The following is a 14,630-nucleotide window of genomic DNA, read 5'->3' on the forward strand; positions in this document are numbered from 1 at the left end:
TAAGCGTACCAGAGAATTGGACAGCATGGAACGTTTCAGTTGGAACACTTGCTAAAAGCTAAAGGCTTATTGGCCACGCTAATGGAGATGGACACAATAGCTTCACAATAACTGTTAATGTGGCACCATGGGCTGAATTCACTCGACAGAGAGAAAAGGCATTCTCCATGTATTTACTGAATGAAAATTACACTCCAGCTATACCTGATAAGAAGCTTGTCAAACTCCCGAAGAGGAGTGGACTACGCTGAAAACCCATTTTGAGAAATACACTTTGGCAAGTAAACTGTTGAAGATATTTCAGATGTGAAATGAAGGAGATGTTTTAAAGCAAATTGAAGGTGCTGGATATTGAAGGAAGCGAAACTGAGTGTCACAGTGCACAGTGCTAAAAAAAAAAAAAAAAAAAAAAAAAACACACACATTCAAGTCGAATGGAGTAATCCGTTCCAAATGCGAGATGCAGCTGATTCATTGTGATATCTGTGATCCCGTGCAGACCGCATCCATAAGCGGACCAAAATATGTTTTAACTTTCATTGATGACTGCATAGGATGCTGCAATGTATACTTCGTGAAATTGAAGAATGAGGTGCTGAGCAAATCCAAGAAGTTTAAGAGAATATTCTCAAATGAGTCTGGTAAACATGAATAAAACGAGTCTGGTTAACATGAATTAAATGAGTCTGGTAGACATGACTCAGTGGGAAAATCTAACAGTTCAATTCATTATATTAAGATATTATTCCATATCTTTAAATAATGTGACGGTATCATTGTGAAAATCTATGTGAAAATGATGTGATTGAGGATGCTTCAACTATTTGTCCTAACACATTTTATTCAAAAAAATGAGTTTTTCCAATGTTTTAAAATGAAGTCCGTTGTCTGATTGCTAGCAATTTCTCCTGTCATGGAGAACACGCTCACAAAGCAATGACGATGCTAGCGCACACAGGAACTCTCTGGCTAGCAGGGAGAGGTTAGGATAGGCAGTCTGCTGGCTCTTCTAATATACCTGAGGATCTTACGTCCATTATTTCCCTTTACTAAGTATCGCCGCACGTCAAACAATGTATCTGCAGAGGCACTTCTTCCACGTCCCCCCACTTCATCATCCAAGACCTGCCACGGATCATTCATCTATTAGTGGTTCATTAGTACTGCCCTTCATACAGTTTTTTGTGTTAGTTTTTTGTTTTATTGGTTACCTTATTATTTGCTCGATTATGGAATATGGTCTGCTCGGGGAAGTGAACAGAATAAGGATTTCATTGTTTGGTATTACTATGCATATGACAATAAAACTCATGAATCTTGACTACAAAATTTGCTCAAATTGGTCCCACCCAGCAGACAATTTTCCTTTCCCCCGGAGCTGCTCCATAATCCACAAAGACGTTCACGAGCAACCGTGAGATTTGGATCGTTTCAGCGGCTGCGTCCCGTTGACAGACACACTTCCTTATAAACACAGTTTGGCACATTTCTGCTGCGCGTTGGTCGCGTGATCGTTTTAAAGCAGTACGCGCACCGACGTGGAGGTTTGCTCTCTGAGCTCGGCGCACGCATCGGCATATCGGTGTTGCCGGACCCATCGCTACTGTTAACCACTACAGGACCAAACACATAGACATTCTCTACCACTACAGTCATGAATGTGTGTAGAATGGACAAATCGAACTGCGATATGTTCCAACAAATGGCGTGAAAGCGGGTATCTTTACCAAACCACTGTCTAGACAGAGGTTTGAATAGCTCAGGAGAGAGATTGGACTTTTCAAAATTACGTAAAGTGATTGGTGACTGGTGTACGCTGAGCGCGGCCTGATCAAAATCTAAAAATATTGTGAGAGTTCCCGTGAAAAACAAACAAAAGAGTTCCAGCAAAAAATAATGCGACAGAAATCTTTGTTGTTTGACATTATTTGCAAATAAGAGCACGGCTTTGTAATATTACTTAACAGAAATTTAATGGTATTGAAAAACTACTGGACTGTTGTAACGTAGTAGTTTTCAACAGCTTGTCCAAGAGATGGCACGGTTTCATTCTACTTCTGCAGTCTGCCTTACAAAAAGGTAAATAACTTCTTTCCTATCGTGTTATCCTTGATGGCTGTGTACATGCATGCTGGTGAATAAACCCTGCAAATACTACTAACTAAGGTAGAAACAGACACATGCGCAATTAGCTATGCAGATGATATCCTGCCTCTCTGAACTGACCTTTGAATTTATGTAAACCATCCGGAATGAAAACTTATAAACAGCCCAATTAGTGCCATGGTGGCATCACAAAATAAAGTAGTTGCTCATATGAGAGCACACATTACCGCAAGGTAGGTAATTAGTGTTCTATTTGGACAGTTTAGGGCCATTCTGACGAATAACCTGCTTTAATTCAAGTGAGCCAATTTTTTTCACACCTGGGGGGGTGATAATTGAAAAGAGTTTTCATCCTAATGAACCCCTGATGACTTGATGTAAATCACCCACTGCCTAGCATAACACTGACATTATCCGCAGGTGTCCATGTCACACCTCAAAGGAATGTATGACAGGGATGTGTGCGACCGTATTTAAAAATAATTGTTAAGAATTCTGAAATGTTACTTATACTACTCGTACGGTTGACAAAGGTTATTTGTGACAATTTGACCAAGTGATTTTTTTTATCCTATCTCTAGTAATTCCTACAGTAATTAAACATGTGAGGATAGGATTCCAGGATAGATTGTGTAATTCCCGCAGCTGTGTTTTAAATGTGTGTTTCTGTCATCTCGAATGTTTCAGTTGCTTGAAGTCTGTGTCAGTGACACAACTGAGAACCTTCAAACTGGTGCCAGCTCTAAAGCTCAGTCACATTTGGAAACACTGGTGACCTGACCCCTGGGGGAGTCCCGTGTGCGGATGGATAAGCTGCAGATTCCAAATAAAACACCACAATCTGCATGGTTAGGGGCCAGGGAAAGATGCATCTCTGTGTGTTCATGGGAGAGAGTGTGCCACTGTGACTTTGAATAGATGTAAGATGGTCCCTTTGAGGTTACATATCGCAAGAGCCCGGGGTGACCAAGATTAAAGAGATTTGCGTAAGTGCATGCACTGGTGTCACGAAGCCATTCTGCCATTCTGTACCCACTGCCCTGATTTAAATACAAAAACCGCACAGACAGTGGTGGTCCTAGCACAATCTGTTTAACAGTAGAAACATCCATGGCATTCGCTCGCTTCTCTGACAACATTCATAATGTTTAACAGTCCTCTGAAAACAGCACTGTTGGAAGTTGATGGCTTAAAAGGAAAAACAAAATGAGGGGGGGCACAAGTGCACCCTGATTTTGGAACGTGAAAGACATATTTTAGTTCTATGCTCATCCCGAAATAGGTCAATTGGTGCTCCGGCAAAATACATACTAGTGAAGAGTGAGTGGGCCCTTGCTTTGCCAAGGTGACATTTTGAAGTGACAGCCCTCAATGGATTTCACTCTTTTGAAGAGGTTCAGAAAAGAATAGGAGTGAATAGGTGTGCGTGTGTGTGTGTGTGTGTGTGTGTGTGTGTGTGTGTGTGTGTGTGTGTGTGTGTGTGTGTGTGTGGAGGTATGGGGGGCAAAGGAAGTGAACCCGGGAGAAAGAGAGATAAAAGACAGAAAAAGAGAGAGACGGGACTAATTCATTCGAATGAGAAATAAATGTTCCCTGTGCTTCTCTCTCTTTCTCGCTTCCTCTCTCTCTCTCTCTCTCTCTCTCTCTCTACACCACTGACCTTTGGGTTTGGAAATTGATTTAATGCTGCTCCTGTTGACGGTGGCATTTTGAAAATGGTAACACCTCAACTCATTAATACAGTCACATGTGCAGGGAACGTTACCTGGGCAGACTGCCAGAGGAAGTTTTACAATGGTATTTATAAATCAATCATGAAGTGATCCTTTTGAATAAGGCGGCAATTGCAAAAGTGACCTTTTGATAAGACTGACAAAACAATTTGTAATAATTACCAGTGGTAAATATTAAATACAGTCTCTGACAATAGCATTTTAGGCATAATGAATGTGTGTTTGTTAAATATTAATTTGAAAGTGGAGTTTTGAGCAAACTCCGATTAACTTTTCTTCTTAGGTTATTATTAGAGGTATTAAGATTATGCCTTGACTTGAGGCCATTATACATGGTATATGTGAGGTCAAGAATAAGAAATTACGTTTAAGCATACGGAATTAAATAAAAGTAAGCCCATTGGTGAAATGAATTGACTAACAATTTTGTTTAATGTGATTAAGCTTTGATTTACGTGCCTCTGGTTTCCAAATGTCATTTCAGTCGATCTCGATCTAATGATAAAGTATTGAAATTACAAAAACAGAATCAATGTTCATCTGGGCTCCTTGACAACAACAAAAAATGGGGCAGAATGGTAATGGACATCAAATAATAAATGAAGGTATTTTGTCCGATCTGAAGGAAAGAAGAGGATCAGTGAGTAGTATAAAAAAAAAAAAAAAAAAGAATCGGAGATTATTGTTGGCAGTAAGCATGCACGAAATTGGTCTCGCTTTTGAAGCAAGATTTAGTCCTTGGGAAATTCCTATACTGTAACACCCCCAACATAGGACGCACCTGTGTATCGCATGCACCCTTAATTTTAGGGTCAAATTCAGATCTTTTCTATGTTACCGTCTATAAGATGCATCAACAGTTAGGCGATAATATAAAAACTGTAGCAGAACAGAATAAATGTCATCTTTGTAAATTCCTCATATTGTCTTGTGTTCATGTCCGCATGCTAATGTTGTGGGTGTGATTTCAGATTTCCCACATTGTGCAGCGCCAGTGTCACGCTGGATGCGCTCCAAGCAATTGTTTTTCCTGGAAAATTACCTGTCTTAAAGTCGAATTAACTATTATTTTATATTTAAAAAAAAAATGCACCCCGTTCTGAGCCACCTCTTTTACGTCCGGGAATATAGACAGGACTTGGCTACTGGCATTAATTTGGTGAACTGGTAGGTGTTCTAATGAAATATCCAGAGCTGGAACAGAGAGTCACAGCAGTTGGCACCCAGCAAAACTTGGATTACATCTTGTGTAGAATCATTGTCAATATTTTTTGCAAAATATTGCGTATATTTGGGCTCATTCTGTGGCTGCATCTGGTATCCTCGACAATTCATCCTTATTTCAGTTAATATTTGTGACCCTTTGGGGTGTGCACAACTAGGCAATTAAAAGCATCTAATTCACAACTTGAGATAAGTCCTTTACCTCTGTCAAATCCAGAGGCTCTCCATTCTTCATCCAACGGTACGAGGGTTTAGGCTTGGCACTGGCTTTGCACTCCCACACCAGAGTTTCATCAATTGTCTTCTGGGCATCCGGGGGCTTCTCAGTCAATTGAGGAGCAGCTGTCACAAGGCACATACAACATAATATCATATATACAGTATAAATACAATAATACATAAACTGCATAGTTTCACTGACAAAGAAAGCAAGTCACTGTTCAACCGTGTCATAGATAGAGATCAAAGTGATAGATGCAACTTGAAGTTAGAGCAAAATGTTTTTAAGAACCAATATGAAAGCCATAACATGAGACCTGTGTAAATCACACGAAACATCATTCATCCATTTACACTTGCATTCAGTAATAAGAAGCTATAGGATTTACATTGTGTGTTTTGCTTCACTTTTTTTTTTTTTTGCGTACGATAGGACTAATTAAAAAAGAAGAATATGTAAAAGTTCCTCTGAAATAATCTGACACATATTCTGAGTGGAGGAAAAAAAATCATCAGCGTCCAAGTGTCATGTTCTGTTGGGTTTTGGTTGTGGGTTCATTTTGGAGGATTCTGTTTTTTATTGTTTGTGCGGTCCCTGTTTCTGTTCCTCTCATGTCAGCCCGCGTTAGTTTGATTTTGTCCACCTGCTCCTCGCGTGTCCACCATTCAGCTTCCCCTACAAATAGTTCCTTCCCAGCTGTTGCGTGTTTGTGTAATTAGTATAGTATTTAAGCCCCATTGTTGTTCCAGCGTGTTGTCGAGTCATTGCCTACGTCGTCGTGTTTTGCCGTCTGATGTTCCAGCCCCAATAATTGCAAGTCTCCCTGTTGCTGTTTTCCCATCGACTTTAGTTTTAGTTTTTCTTTTGTTGTTACTTTTGGATCCTGAGTTTCTCATGTTTTGCCTAGCCCCCGACAGTGAATAAATCCTTCTTTGTTTTGAGCATATCTCTTTCTACCTTCACTGCATTTATTTTTGGGTCCACCTTCTCGCACCGCTCACCAACATGCCTTGAGAACTTGACACCAAGTGCTTTTGTTCACCATTCTTTATTGCAACTACTGGGCTAATATGACACAGGTTTGTCTCTAATTCATGTCCAATTAAATTATCCATTAAGATTTGATGTAAAAAAAAAAAACAAAAAAAAACAGCCAAATTTTGTTTTTCACATTTAGGTACATTTGTTATTGTCGCTCATCAAAAGATTAATACACAACAAAATAGTGTCATCAGACATGACTTTACTTACTATATTCTGCTGCATTTGAGACTACACCTAAGTGCTGGCTGCTACCTACAGTTTTGACGCTAAGGACAATGGGTACAATTTTCTTTTGTCAATTGCCAAATAATTAGATATTAACAAACAAATCCTGTCCATTGCAGACTTGATCAAACGCAGGGGGTTCTCAACTTGAGTTCGAGAATTTTTCCATCATCTTGTTTGCTATTGTTAGTCGTGGCTGCAGTCGAGGCTAGATGCTTTGCATTCATGTAGTAGACTAAACTTGAGCTGCTTCTCTGGTAAGCAAGCTTCTATGTACAAAAAACAAAGATCTATCAACCCTTACCAAAAGTTGCTGTTAATTTTAAATTTATCTTTCATTATAATGACAACCTTCCCATGCACTTACATTTTCACTTCCTTCCAATCCTGAACTTGCCCACCCACCCACAATGAGAGCCTATCAGTTTATGCTGAGAACACGGATGGCCAACAGTATGTGATTGACTTCTGTTTTCCAATACTCGGGATGTGATTGACTTTTGTTTTCCAATTCTCAACAAGTCACCAGAACCATGATGCATAAAAATGGAGATTACCTTATAATGTCATAAATCATAAATTTAAAGATTTAACACGATGAAAAAACTAATGCTTTAACTATGGCTGTAATTAATAAATTGCAGCTAATCTGTAACTTTGAAAACCGTCATTGTACAATGTGACAATTAATGCGATATATTCAAAATATGATCCATCCTATTTGGGAATGTTATTTGTAAAGAAAAGAGAAAAAGATGAAAAACGATGCTCAAATGTGATGACATATTCCTTTTTACTATTTGAGTCATCTAAAATTCCATTGGAATACTTCTATATTTATGCCCATGTCACATAAATAATTCGGACCAAATCCCGAGAGGCAGAACAGAAAGATTAATGGTGCTTTTGGAGAAAACACTTTAATACAGGACACCCTGCCACGGTCAAGGGGAGAGAAGACTCTCTGTCAGTCCATCTCCTTGACATGCTGTGTTGCATACTGTCTGACCTCAAAGAACTTCTTTACTATCACTTGTGAATTTATCAATGTTAACTTTGTAGAGAATTTTATGCGTGATCACTTTGTAAATGGCATATGTGTATACCTTGTGTGTGTTGTACCTTTTTAGCAGAAATTATTTGAAGTGAGCTGATTTGGCACTTAAAAATTGTAAATGTATGAAAACATTTTAAAGAGAAAGAAAACAGCAAATACAGACGACTGACTATAAATGAAACAAAGAAATATACCGTAATTTAGGAGACACTTTTTTTTTTTTTACTCAAACGCTTGGCTCTTAGCCATACCAGATGGATTTAGCTTCTAATGTATCAACTACAAAAAAGGAGTTAGTTTGTAAACAGACAGGGAAGATGCCTGTTATTTTTCTTGCTCCATCATTAGCTGGATTTTCCACTATTGATTACAGATAATTCCCACTCAGCTGGTGACAAAATAAACTAGTTATTCAGTCAAAGGAAAAACATGGTGAAATGAAGACCCGACTCGGTTACATCATTATGTTCTGATTGGGAACTTCAAATTATAGAGACCTGATCCCATGACACGCAACTTCTTCAAGCATATTTTTGTTGCCTGAACAGCATTTTTAATGCTCACCTCAGATTGTTTCGTCACAACGCATTTGGCACAGAGTGCTACGTTATCACATCAAAAGCACCCCTCTCAAGATGTGGATTTGATTAATAAATTCAAGCAAATCCCAAATGAGCTTAAATGCAGGCATCATCAGAGCACAAAGTGCAAGATAATGGGAAGAACGACTTTAAAATGTTTCATCAAGGGTCATTAAAAGCTGACTAAGAATATGGCTGTATGAGATGTGTTGGTGAGGGGCAATCACCTCTCCCTGAAAGGTGATTTAAATCCGTGCATGCTGCGCCCAATGGTCGCTGCTGATTCAATAAAAATCAGCCGGAAATAAGTTAGTGGGATCAAGTTAATTTATTGCCACATACCCAATATATGATGCAGATATTTATAGGCTCTAATAAAAGCTGCATGTTTCATGACAACAAATAAAACATTTTTTGCTTGACTCTCCCAAACTGCATTTCTTTCGGTGTTACTCAGGATCAGTGAATCCCAGAGGGTTTTAACAATCTCTACAAATTATTGGATACAGTATTTGATTTAAAAAAAACACACACAAAAAAAAAACAACAATACATATTTTTGACAAACGCAAGGAAAGGCTCTGCACTTAGACCGATACTTCCCATAAAATGAACATACCGTAGAAGGAAAGCTTTCCTTTTACAGAGTTTCTGCCTCTGCTGTTTTCAGCCAAACATTCATACGTCCCAGCATCCTCCTGCTGAAAGTAAGGGATCTCTAAGACTCCGTTGGCTTTATTGATGTCAACTTTTCTTCCAGATGAGGCCCCATCGACTCTCCTCCAACTGATGGTTGGCACCGGGCTATGTTGATGTAAACAAAAGGACGATATAAGTATTTAGCAAACGTTGGACAAAATATTCTTATCACGAAATGTTGCAGTGCTATTCCTCAGTAGAATATCAATACACCGACATCAAATATGGATACCGTCATAATCAAAGTGCAAGTCACACAAGAGAAATTTGGTTTAAAACTTTACAAATTGAATAACAAAGAAAGAGTCTTTTGATTTTTAATTATTATCATACAAAACTAAATCATAATTTGCCTCAAATAAATCATTTCACAGCGAAAACTACCTTAATTGCTTGTAATTAATTAAGGTATAAAAAACATTCATTAGTATGTGACAGTTATAATCATTTTCAGAGGAATTTCCATACATTCCACACAGACCGATTGTATTGGTGCAGGGGAAAAATGAATAAATAAATAAATAAATAAAACACATAGTACGTCAGCACATATTACATAGAGGAACATACTTTCCAAGTGCAAAACATTCCAGCTTCACAGTTGAGCTTTTGGCAACTGCGACAACTTCAGGGAACTGTACTTCAATCTTTGGCTCATATTCACCCATTACGCCTGAAATTCCAAAAACAAATCAAAAGTTCATCTCATACAATTCTATCCATCTTAAAGACTGAAAAGGTCACATTAGAAGATGTGAAGTGGCCCTATGGTGATAATGTATAGTGAAAAGCAGCTCAGTTGCAATATCTAATTATAATGTGACTTCAAGGCACAAAATTAATTGATTTGCAATGCAATTTGCAAGTCAAATTTTGCAACTTTTAACAACTTACTGTTTCATCTCAAAATTACATTACAGTACAGCTCAGTTTTTTATTTTATTTTATAATGTTTCTAGCTTTGCTAAGAGATCATAAAAACTATTAAGAAATAGTAACTTTAAGATTAAATTTAAATTTATGTTTGAAATTCACCCGCTGAAAACTTCTCGACAAGAAAATACATGCTGCTGCTCCAAAATGTACCTTTTAATAAATGAAATTGAAGGAAAGAAAAAAAAGCATAAAAGAAAACCAATGTTAAATGATGTTCTATTGATAAATATTTTGTTTGAGAAAAATGAAAAAAATGAAAGATTGCTTCGGGGATTTCCTCACATTTTCAAAAGATGCTTATAAGCTGCACAAATGGAATAAAGACACCCTTTTCAAGCCTTAGAGACTTGAAACAAACAATATTTTGAGACACACTAAAGTTATTTCGAAGCATTCATCGTCAAACACGAAAATAAGCAAACTGGAATTATGACAACAATCCTTTCCGATTGTAATTAAAATTTCAAACGTACAAAGATCTGATAAGCTAAGATTGCTCTTACCATCTACTCGAAGCACGAGGGGTGTGGGTGGTCCTTGAACACTGCTTTTGGTAACTGTGTTGGTGACTACGCAAGTGTAGTTGCCCACGTCCGAAGGTTCGACTTTGGCAATGTAGAGGTTGCCTGTCTTCTGGGACACAAATCGCCGCGTGTCCTGGATGACAAATGATGGGTACTCGTTGAAGATCCAGGAGAAGGTAAGCTCTGTCAAGAGATATGGAATGAGCAGATGTGAGGTGCATCCTTTCAATTACATTTCCCTAAACAGCTCAGAGAGAGTAGGTTCCACCAGCAGCTGCTTTCAGGTTGAAAGCATACATTTGGCAATTAGTGGATCAATCAACACCAGCCTTTCGTGATTAAAACGTGACATGAATGACCAAGAAACAATTACTCTCCTAATCCCGAATGCATGATTTAACATGCTGGGTTTACTATGCTGTAGAATTAACTGTGATGGCATGAAGATGTTACAATATTTACACCGCAATACTAATGACTGCATGGTATTCATTATTTTGCTTACTGTAATAGACATAGAGCATTTTAAAAGAAGTAAAACCAAGTGAATTTTGTGGTTAGCAAGTACCCACACAGCAATAAATTCACAATTAAACAACAGAGTTAAAAAAACAATGTCCCCGAAAATGTCCTAATGAGCCAAGAATAAATTACATTTTTATCACATTTAACATGCTTCCATTCAATGGCCCATAAAAGATTCAAGTAAATACTAAATGCAGTTCGAAAAGGATTTTATGAAATAAGTGAAACCATTTGTGAGAAAGTGAAGCACATGCATGAGCCACCCTCAATAAAATAATAGAAATGATTAATAATTAAAACATCTTGGTCTGGAGAAGGTTACAGAGCCATTTCCAGGGCTATGGGACTTCAATGAACCGTGGTCAGAGCCACTATCTACAAATAGAATAATTTGAGACCAACGTGAATTTGACGAGTTACCGGCCAACAAATATTACTCCAAGACTGCAACTCTTCTAGGCGGTATCAAGAAAATAAAAAGCCATTCGAAAACATTCAAAGAACATTAGGTCTCGCTGGCCTCAATTCAGGTGAGGGTTAACTTAACTAAAAAAGACAACTGACAAAAACCACAGCCATACTTGCAACGGAAATACCATTGCTGGTGAAAAACAACACAGAGCTACATCTCAAAAAAGCCAGGATCATACCAAGAATTGTGGAGATTTTTTTTCTTTTTTTTTTGGAGGGGGGGGTAATAAGAATTAACTTTTTTGGAAAATGTGCAACCAACATTTAAGAAAAGAACATCATGACCTTGGGGCCACTCTGCTCCTTCAGAACCTTGACAACTCTGATGAATGGAACATTGAAATTGGCTGTCAACCGATAAATTCTGCAGGCAAACAATTGCCCTCAATATCTCGCACTCTAGGATAACGGGATGGATAATGCCGCAAAACACACCAGCAAGTCTCCTTCTGAAAGGCAAGAAAAAAAAAGGGTTTTGCATTGGCCAAGACTGCGAGGAATGTACGCATGAAACTAATGTTGCAACAATAAAGTCATAAAGTCCCTAAAAGTCATCTTCACTATCTGACAGGCAAATAGCTCCTCCCTTTAAACTCACAGACGTTCTCTTCTTCTTCCTCGGGTAGTCATCTTCTGATCCGTCCAGCCAAAGGCGGGTGTCGGCAAATGCCTCTGTCGGTGACTTCGCCCCCTTTCTACTTCTTATTGTTGAACAAAACTGCCATTGGATGTCCCAGTCTCGATGGAAGCGCTCACCGGTGTCCGCCTTCAGCGGGTGCTTCAGTGCCTCCCAGCATGCCCTTCCATGAAGCATAGCGCCCAAAAAAAACACACGCCAACAGCAGCAAGCCCACGTCTGACAGAAAACAGACTTATGTCAGGGATCAGAAACCCGCCACAGCTCGCGCCCAGTCCATGGTGTGCACTTCCGTAAAAACTCCACATTTCCAAAGCACATAATGAGGGGCTCGCCGGCGCCCGCCTTAGCCAAACAGTTTTGTGTCCTCCAGCAAGCTCAGCACGATGCAAGCCCCCTGAAAAGAACCCAGGCTGAGCACAAACTGTTGAATTCTGTTGAATTTTCACCGAGTCCTTTTAGCAGGCTTCCCATCACAAAGGACTCACTGCAAGTGCTAAAGTGCTCGCTCTTCGAGCGACTCGTAGCTTTGTTGATAGATAACGCCGCTCTAATACCACATATCAATTTATTACTAAACAGAAGTGCATATACATAACGAAATAACGCTTATTAGCTTAATAAAGCTTATCAAATTATATCCCTGTCACCAAAACAGCCTTAGTTGAAAAAAAAAAAAAAACTCCCCAAATGATCAATCAACTGTTCTGTGAAGGAACTAATTGCAATGTGATTTGAATAGTCCCACACCAGATAAGTATTGCTCACATTTTTCCTTAAGGGGTAAAAGGATACGTGAGCTTTGACTTGCTACCGAAACCTACACGACTCACTGTTTCACACTTGTCTCTGCTTAGTAGCAAATTACAGCAGCGTTTTCTGCTTTACCTTCTTCTCTTGCCTGTGTTGCAAAACATCTGCTTTGAAGTACACCCAGAGTAAAGCATTTTAGTGACTTCAAGATGATTATAAAATTAAAAACTGACAGAAAAGTAAATACATATATTGGATTTTATTATTTTTTTTCCATCAACACAGTAATCAGTGAAATCAAGGTAAAGACCAGATTCAAATCGCAGTCTTATATTAATAGTTGTGACAGCATTTTTCCTCTGACAGACAAGAAGTTCTGATTATCACTACTGATTATTTATTAATATTTTGGCTATTTTGCTTTATATATTTTTTCTTTTTGTAGATACATGGTTTAATATTGTGAAGAAGCCAGTGAGCAAAAGCACAACACCTTATTGTGGTGGACTATTTCGGTCCATGGGCGGGGTCCTCTTGCACCGTTCGTCGTCACCATTATCTCCTTCTCTCATCAATATTGCCCTTTTGTGTCGCATCAATGAGTCTTGGCCAACACTCTAACTCTAATGTATTTGTTCACTCACTGTCACTCATTGTGTCGCGTGCTGGTGTCATTCCCTGTCCCTGACAATCAGATCCTCACCTGCCCTTGAATTCTAATCTGATATATCTCTTATTCAGAGTCCGTGTTTGCCAGCCTTTGTCCAGTCTTCAGGATGATTGTGTCACAGGTAAGAATGCAATTTTATCAGTCATCCATTTTGTAAGTGGCGCTCCACCATCTGTCAATTACCCTAATTCAATCGCCATTGAGTTTGTTTTAGATTGTGAGAATAACTGAGGTAGTATACACCACATGCGGAAATAGTGCATTTCCATCAGAAAATGAGATGGTAGCAAAATGGAAATGAAATGATGCCTGCATTGTACTCAGGATATATAGAATTCATATAGTATAGCATTGTTGCTCAATGATTTTTTTCCCTCCACGAGGAAAGGGTAAACATTTTCCACCACCTCCACTAACCGTGGAGAATATACAGTAAATAAGGTCATTATCTATGAAAATTGTATGGGTATACCTATAATTGCATACTTTTTAACAATAAAAGTTAAATAAATACATTTCAATAAATGTTTACTTTTTACAAGGTTCATACTAGTTACAGGTTGATTTGAAACGGAACAAAACTAATTGCACCATGCCTGGAAAAAAAAAATCAATTCTAATATAAAATAGAAACATTTTTGACAAACTAGACCATTTAATGTTTACAAAAAATGAATCATTACATACTAATATATGTAAATTGATCTGAAACATTACCACAGAAGAACAAATATCTTACACATTTTAACTGAATCAAATGGTTTACGGTGCTGATTTCTTTTTCCAACTCACGTTACTCAATAATGTGATTTATGAAAAGAAATGTTTTGGACAGCAATTACATCAAATGAAAAAGGTTGTATCTCCCGAACAGACTTTAACATAGAGAAGGACTGCAGTTTAGTAAGAGAGCAGTCACGGTATGAGACAACCTGAGCTGGACGACATTAAATGCAGGATTATAGCACTGTCATCTACCGTTCTCTACTTTTAAACAGTATGACATAATCGTTTGTAAATGAACTGCACCTAGAACTCGGTTTCATACAAAAAAAGTGTAAGCAGTTTCTCTCTGGGTTGAAACAGGATCTAAATTATAGCTTCTTCTACCTTGGTGCCAACCCATGCCTTAGTCACATGCATCAATAATAACATTCTCACCTGATCCATCCGACTCACACTGAGAGCAGTTGTAATATCATCCCTGTGCCTAAATAATACATTC

The 14,630-nt window shown here is 38.3% G+C and overlaps 1 protein-coding gene across 1 annotated transcript in view; it reads right to left on the reverse strand.

The window, feature by feature from the left end:
- Positions 1-14,630, reverse strand: part of LOC148427583 (contactin-4-like) — a 69,903-nt gene that overhangs the window by 21,474 nt on the left and 33,799 nt on the right. The window contains exons 6-9 of the mRNA XM_088407669.1: positions 10,329-10,532; positions 9,460-9,562; positions 8,810-8,994; positions 5,266-5,405 (exon numbers count right to left, since the gene is read on the reverse strand). Of these exons, the coding sequence (XP_088263795.1) occupies positions 5,266-5,405; positions 8,810-8,994; positions 9,460-9,562; positions 10,329-10,532 (632 nt within the window). The remainder of the gene's footprint in view (positions 1-5,265; positions 5,406-8,809; positions 8,995-9,459; positions 9,563-10,328; positions 10,533-14,630) is intronic.

The sequence above is a fragment of the Hippichthys cyanospilos genome, chromosome 2 (assembly GCF_059441005.1).
Source record: "Hippichthys cyanospilos isolate Australia breed blue-spotted pipefish chromosome 2, RoL_Hcya_1.0, whole genome shotgun sequence".
NCBI lineage: Eukaryota > Metazoa > Chordata > Actinopteri > Syngnathiformes > Syngnathidae > Hippichthys > Hippichthys cyanospilos.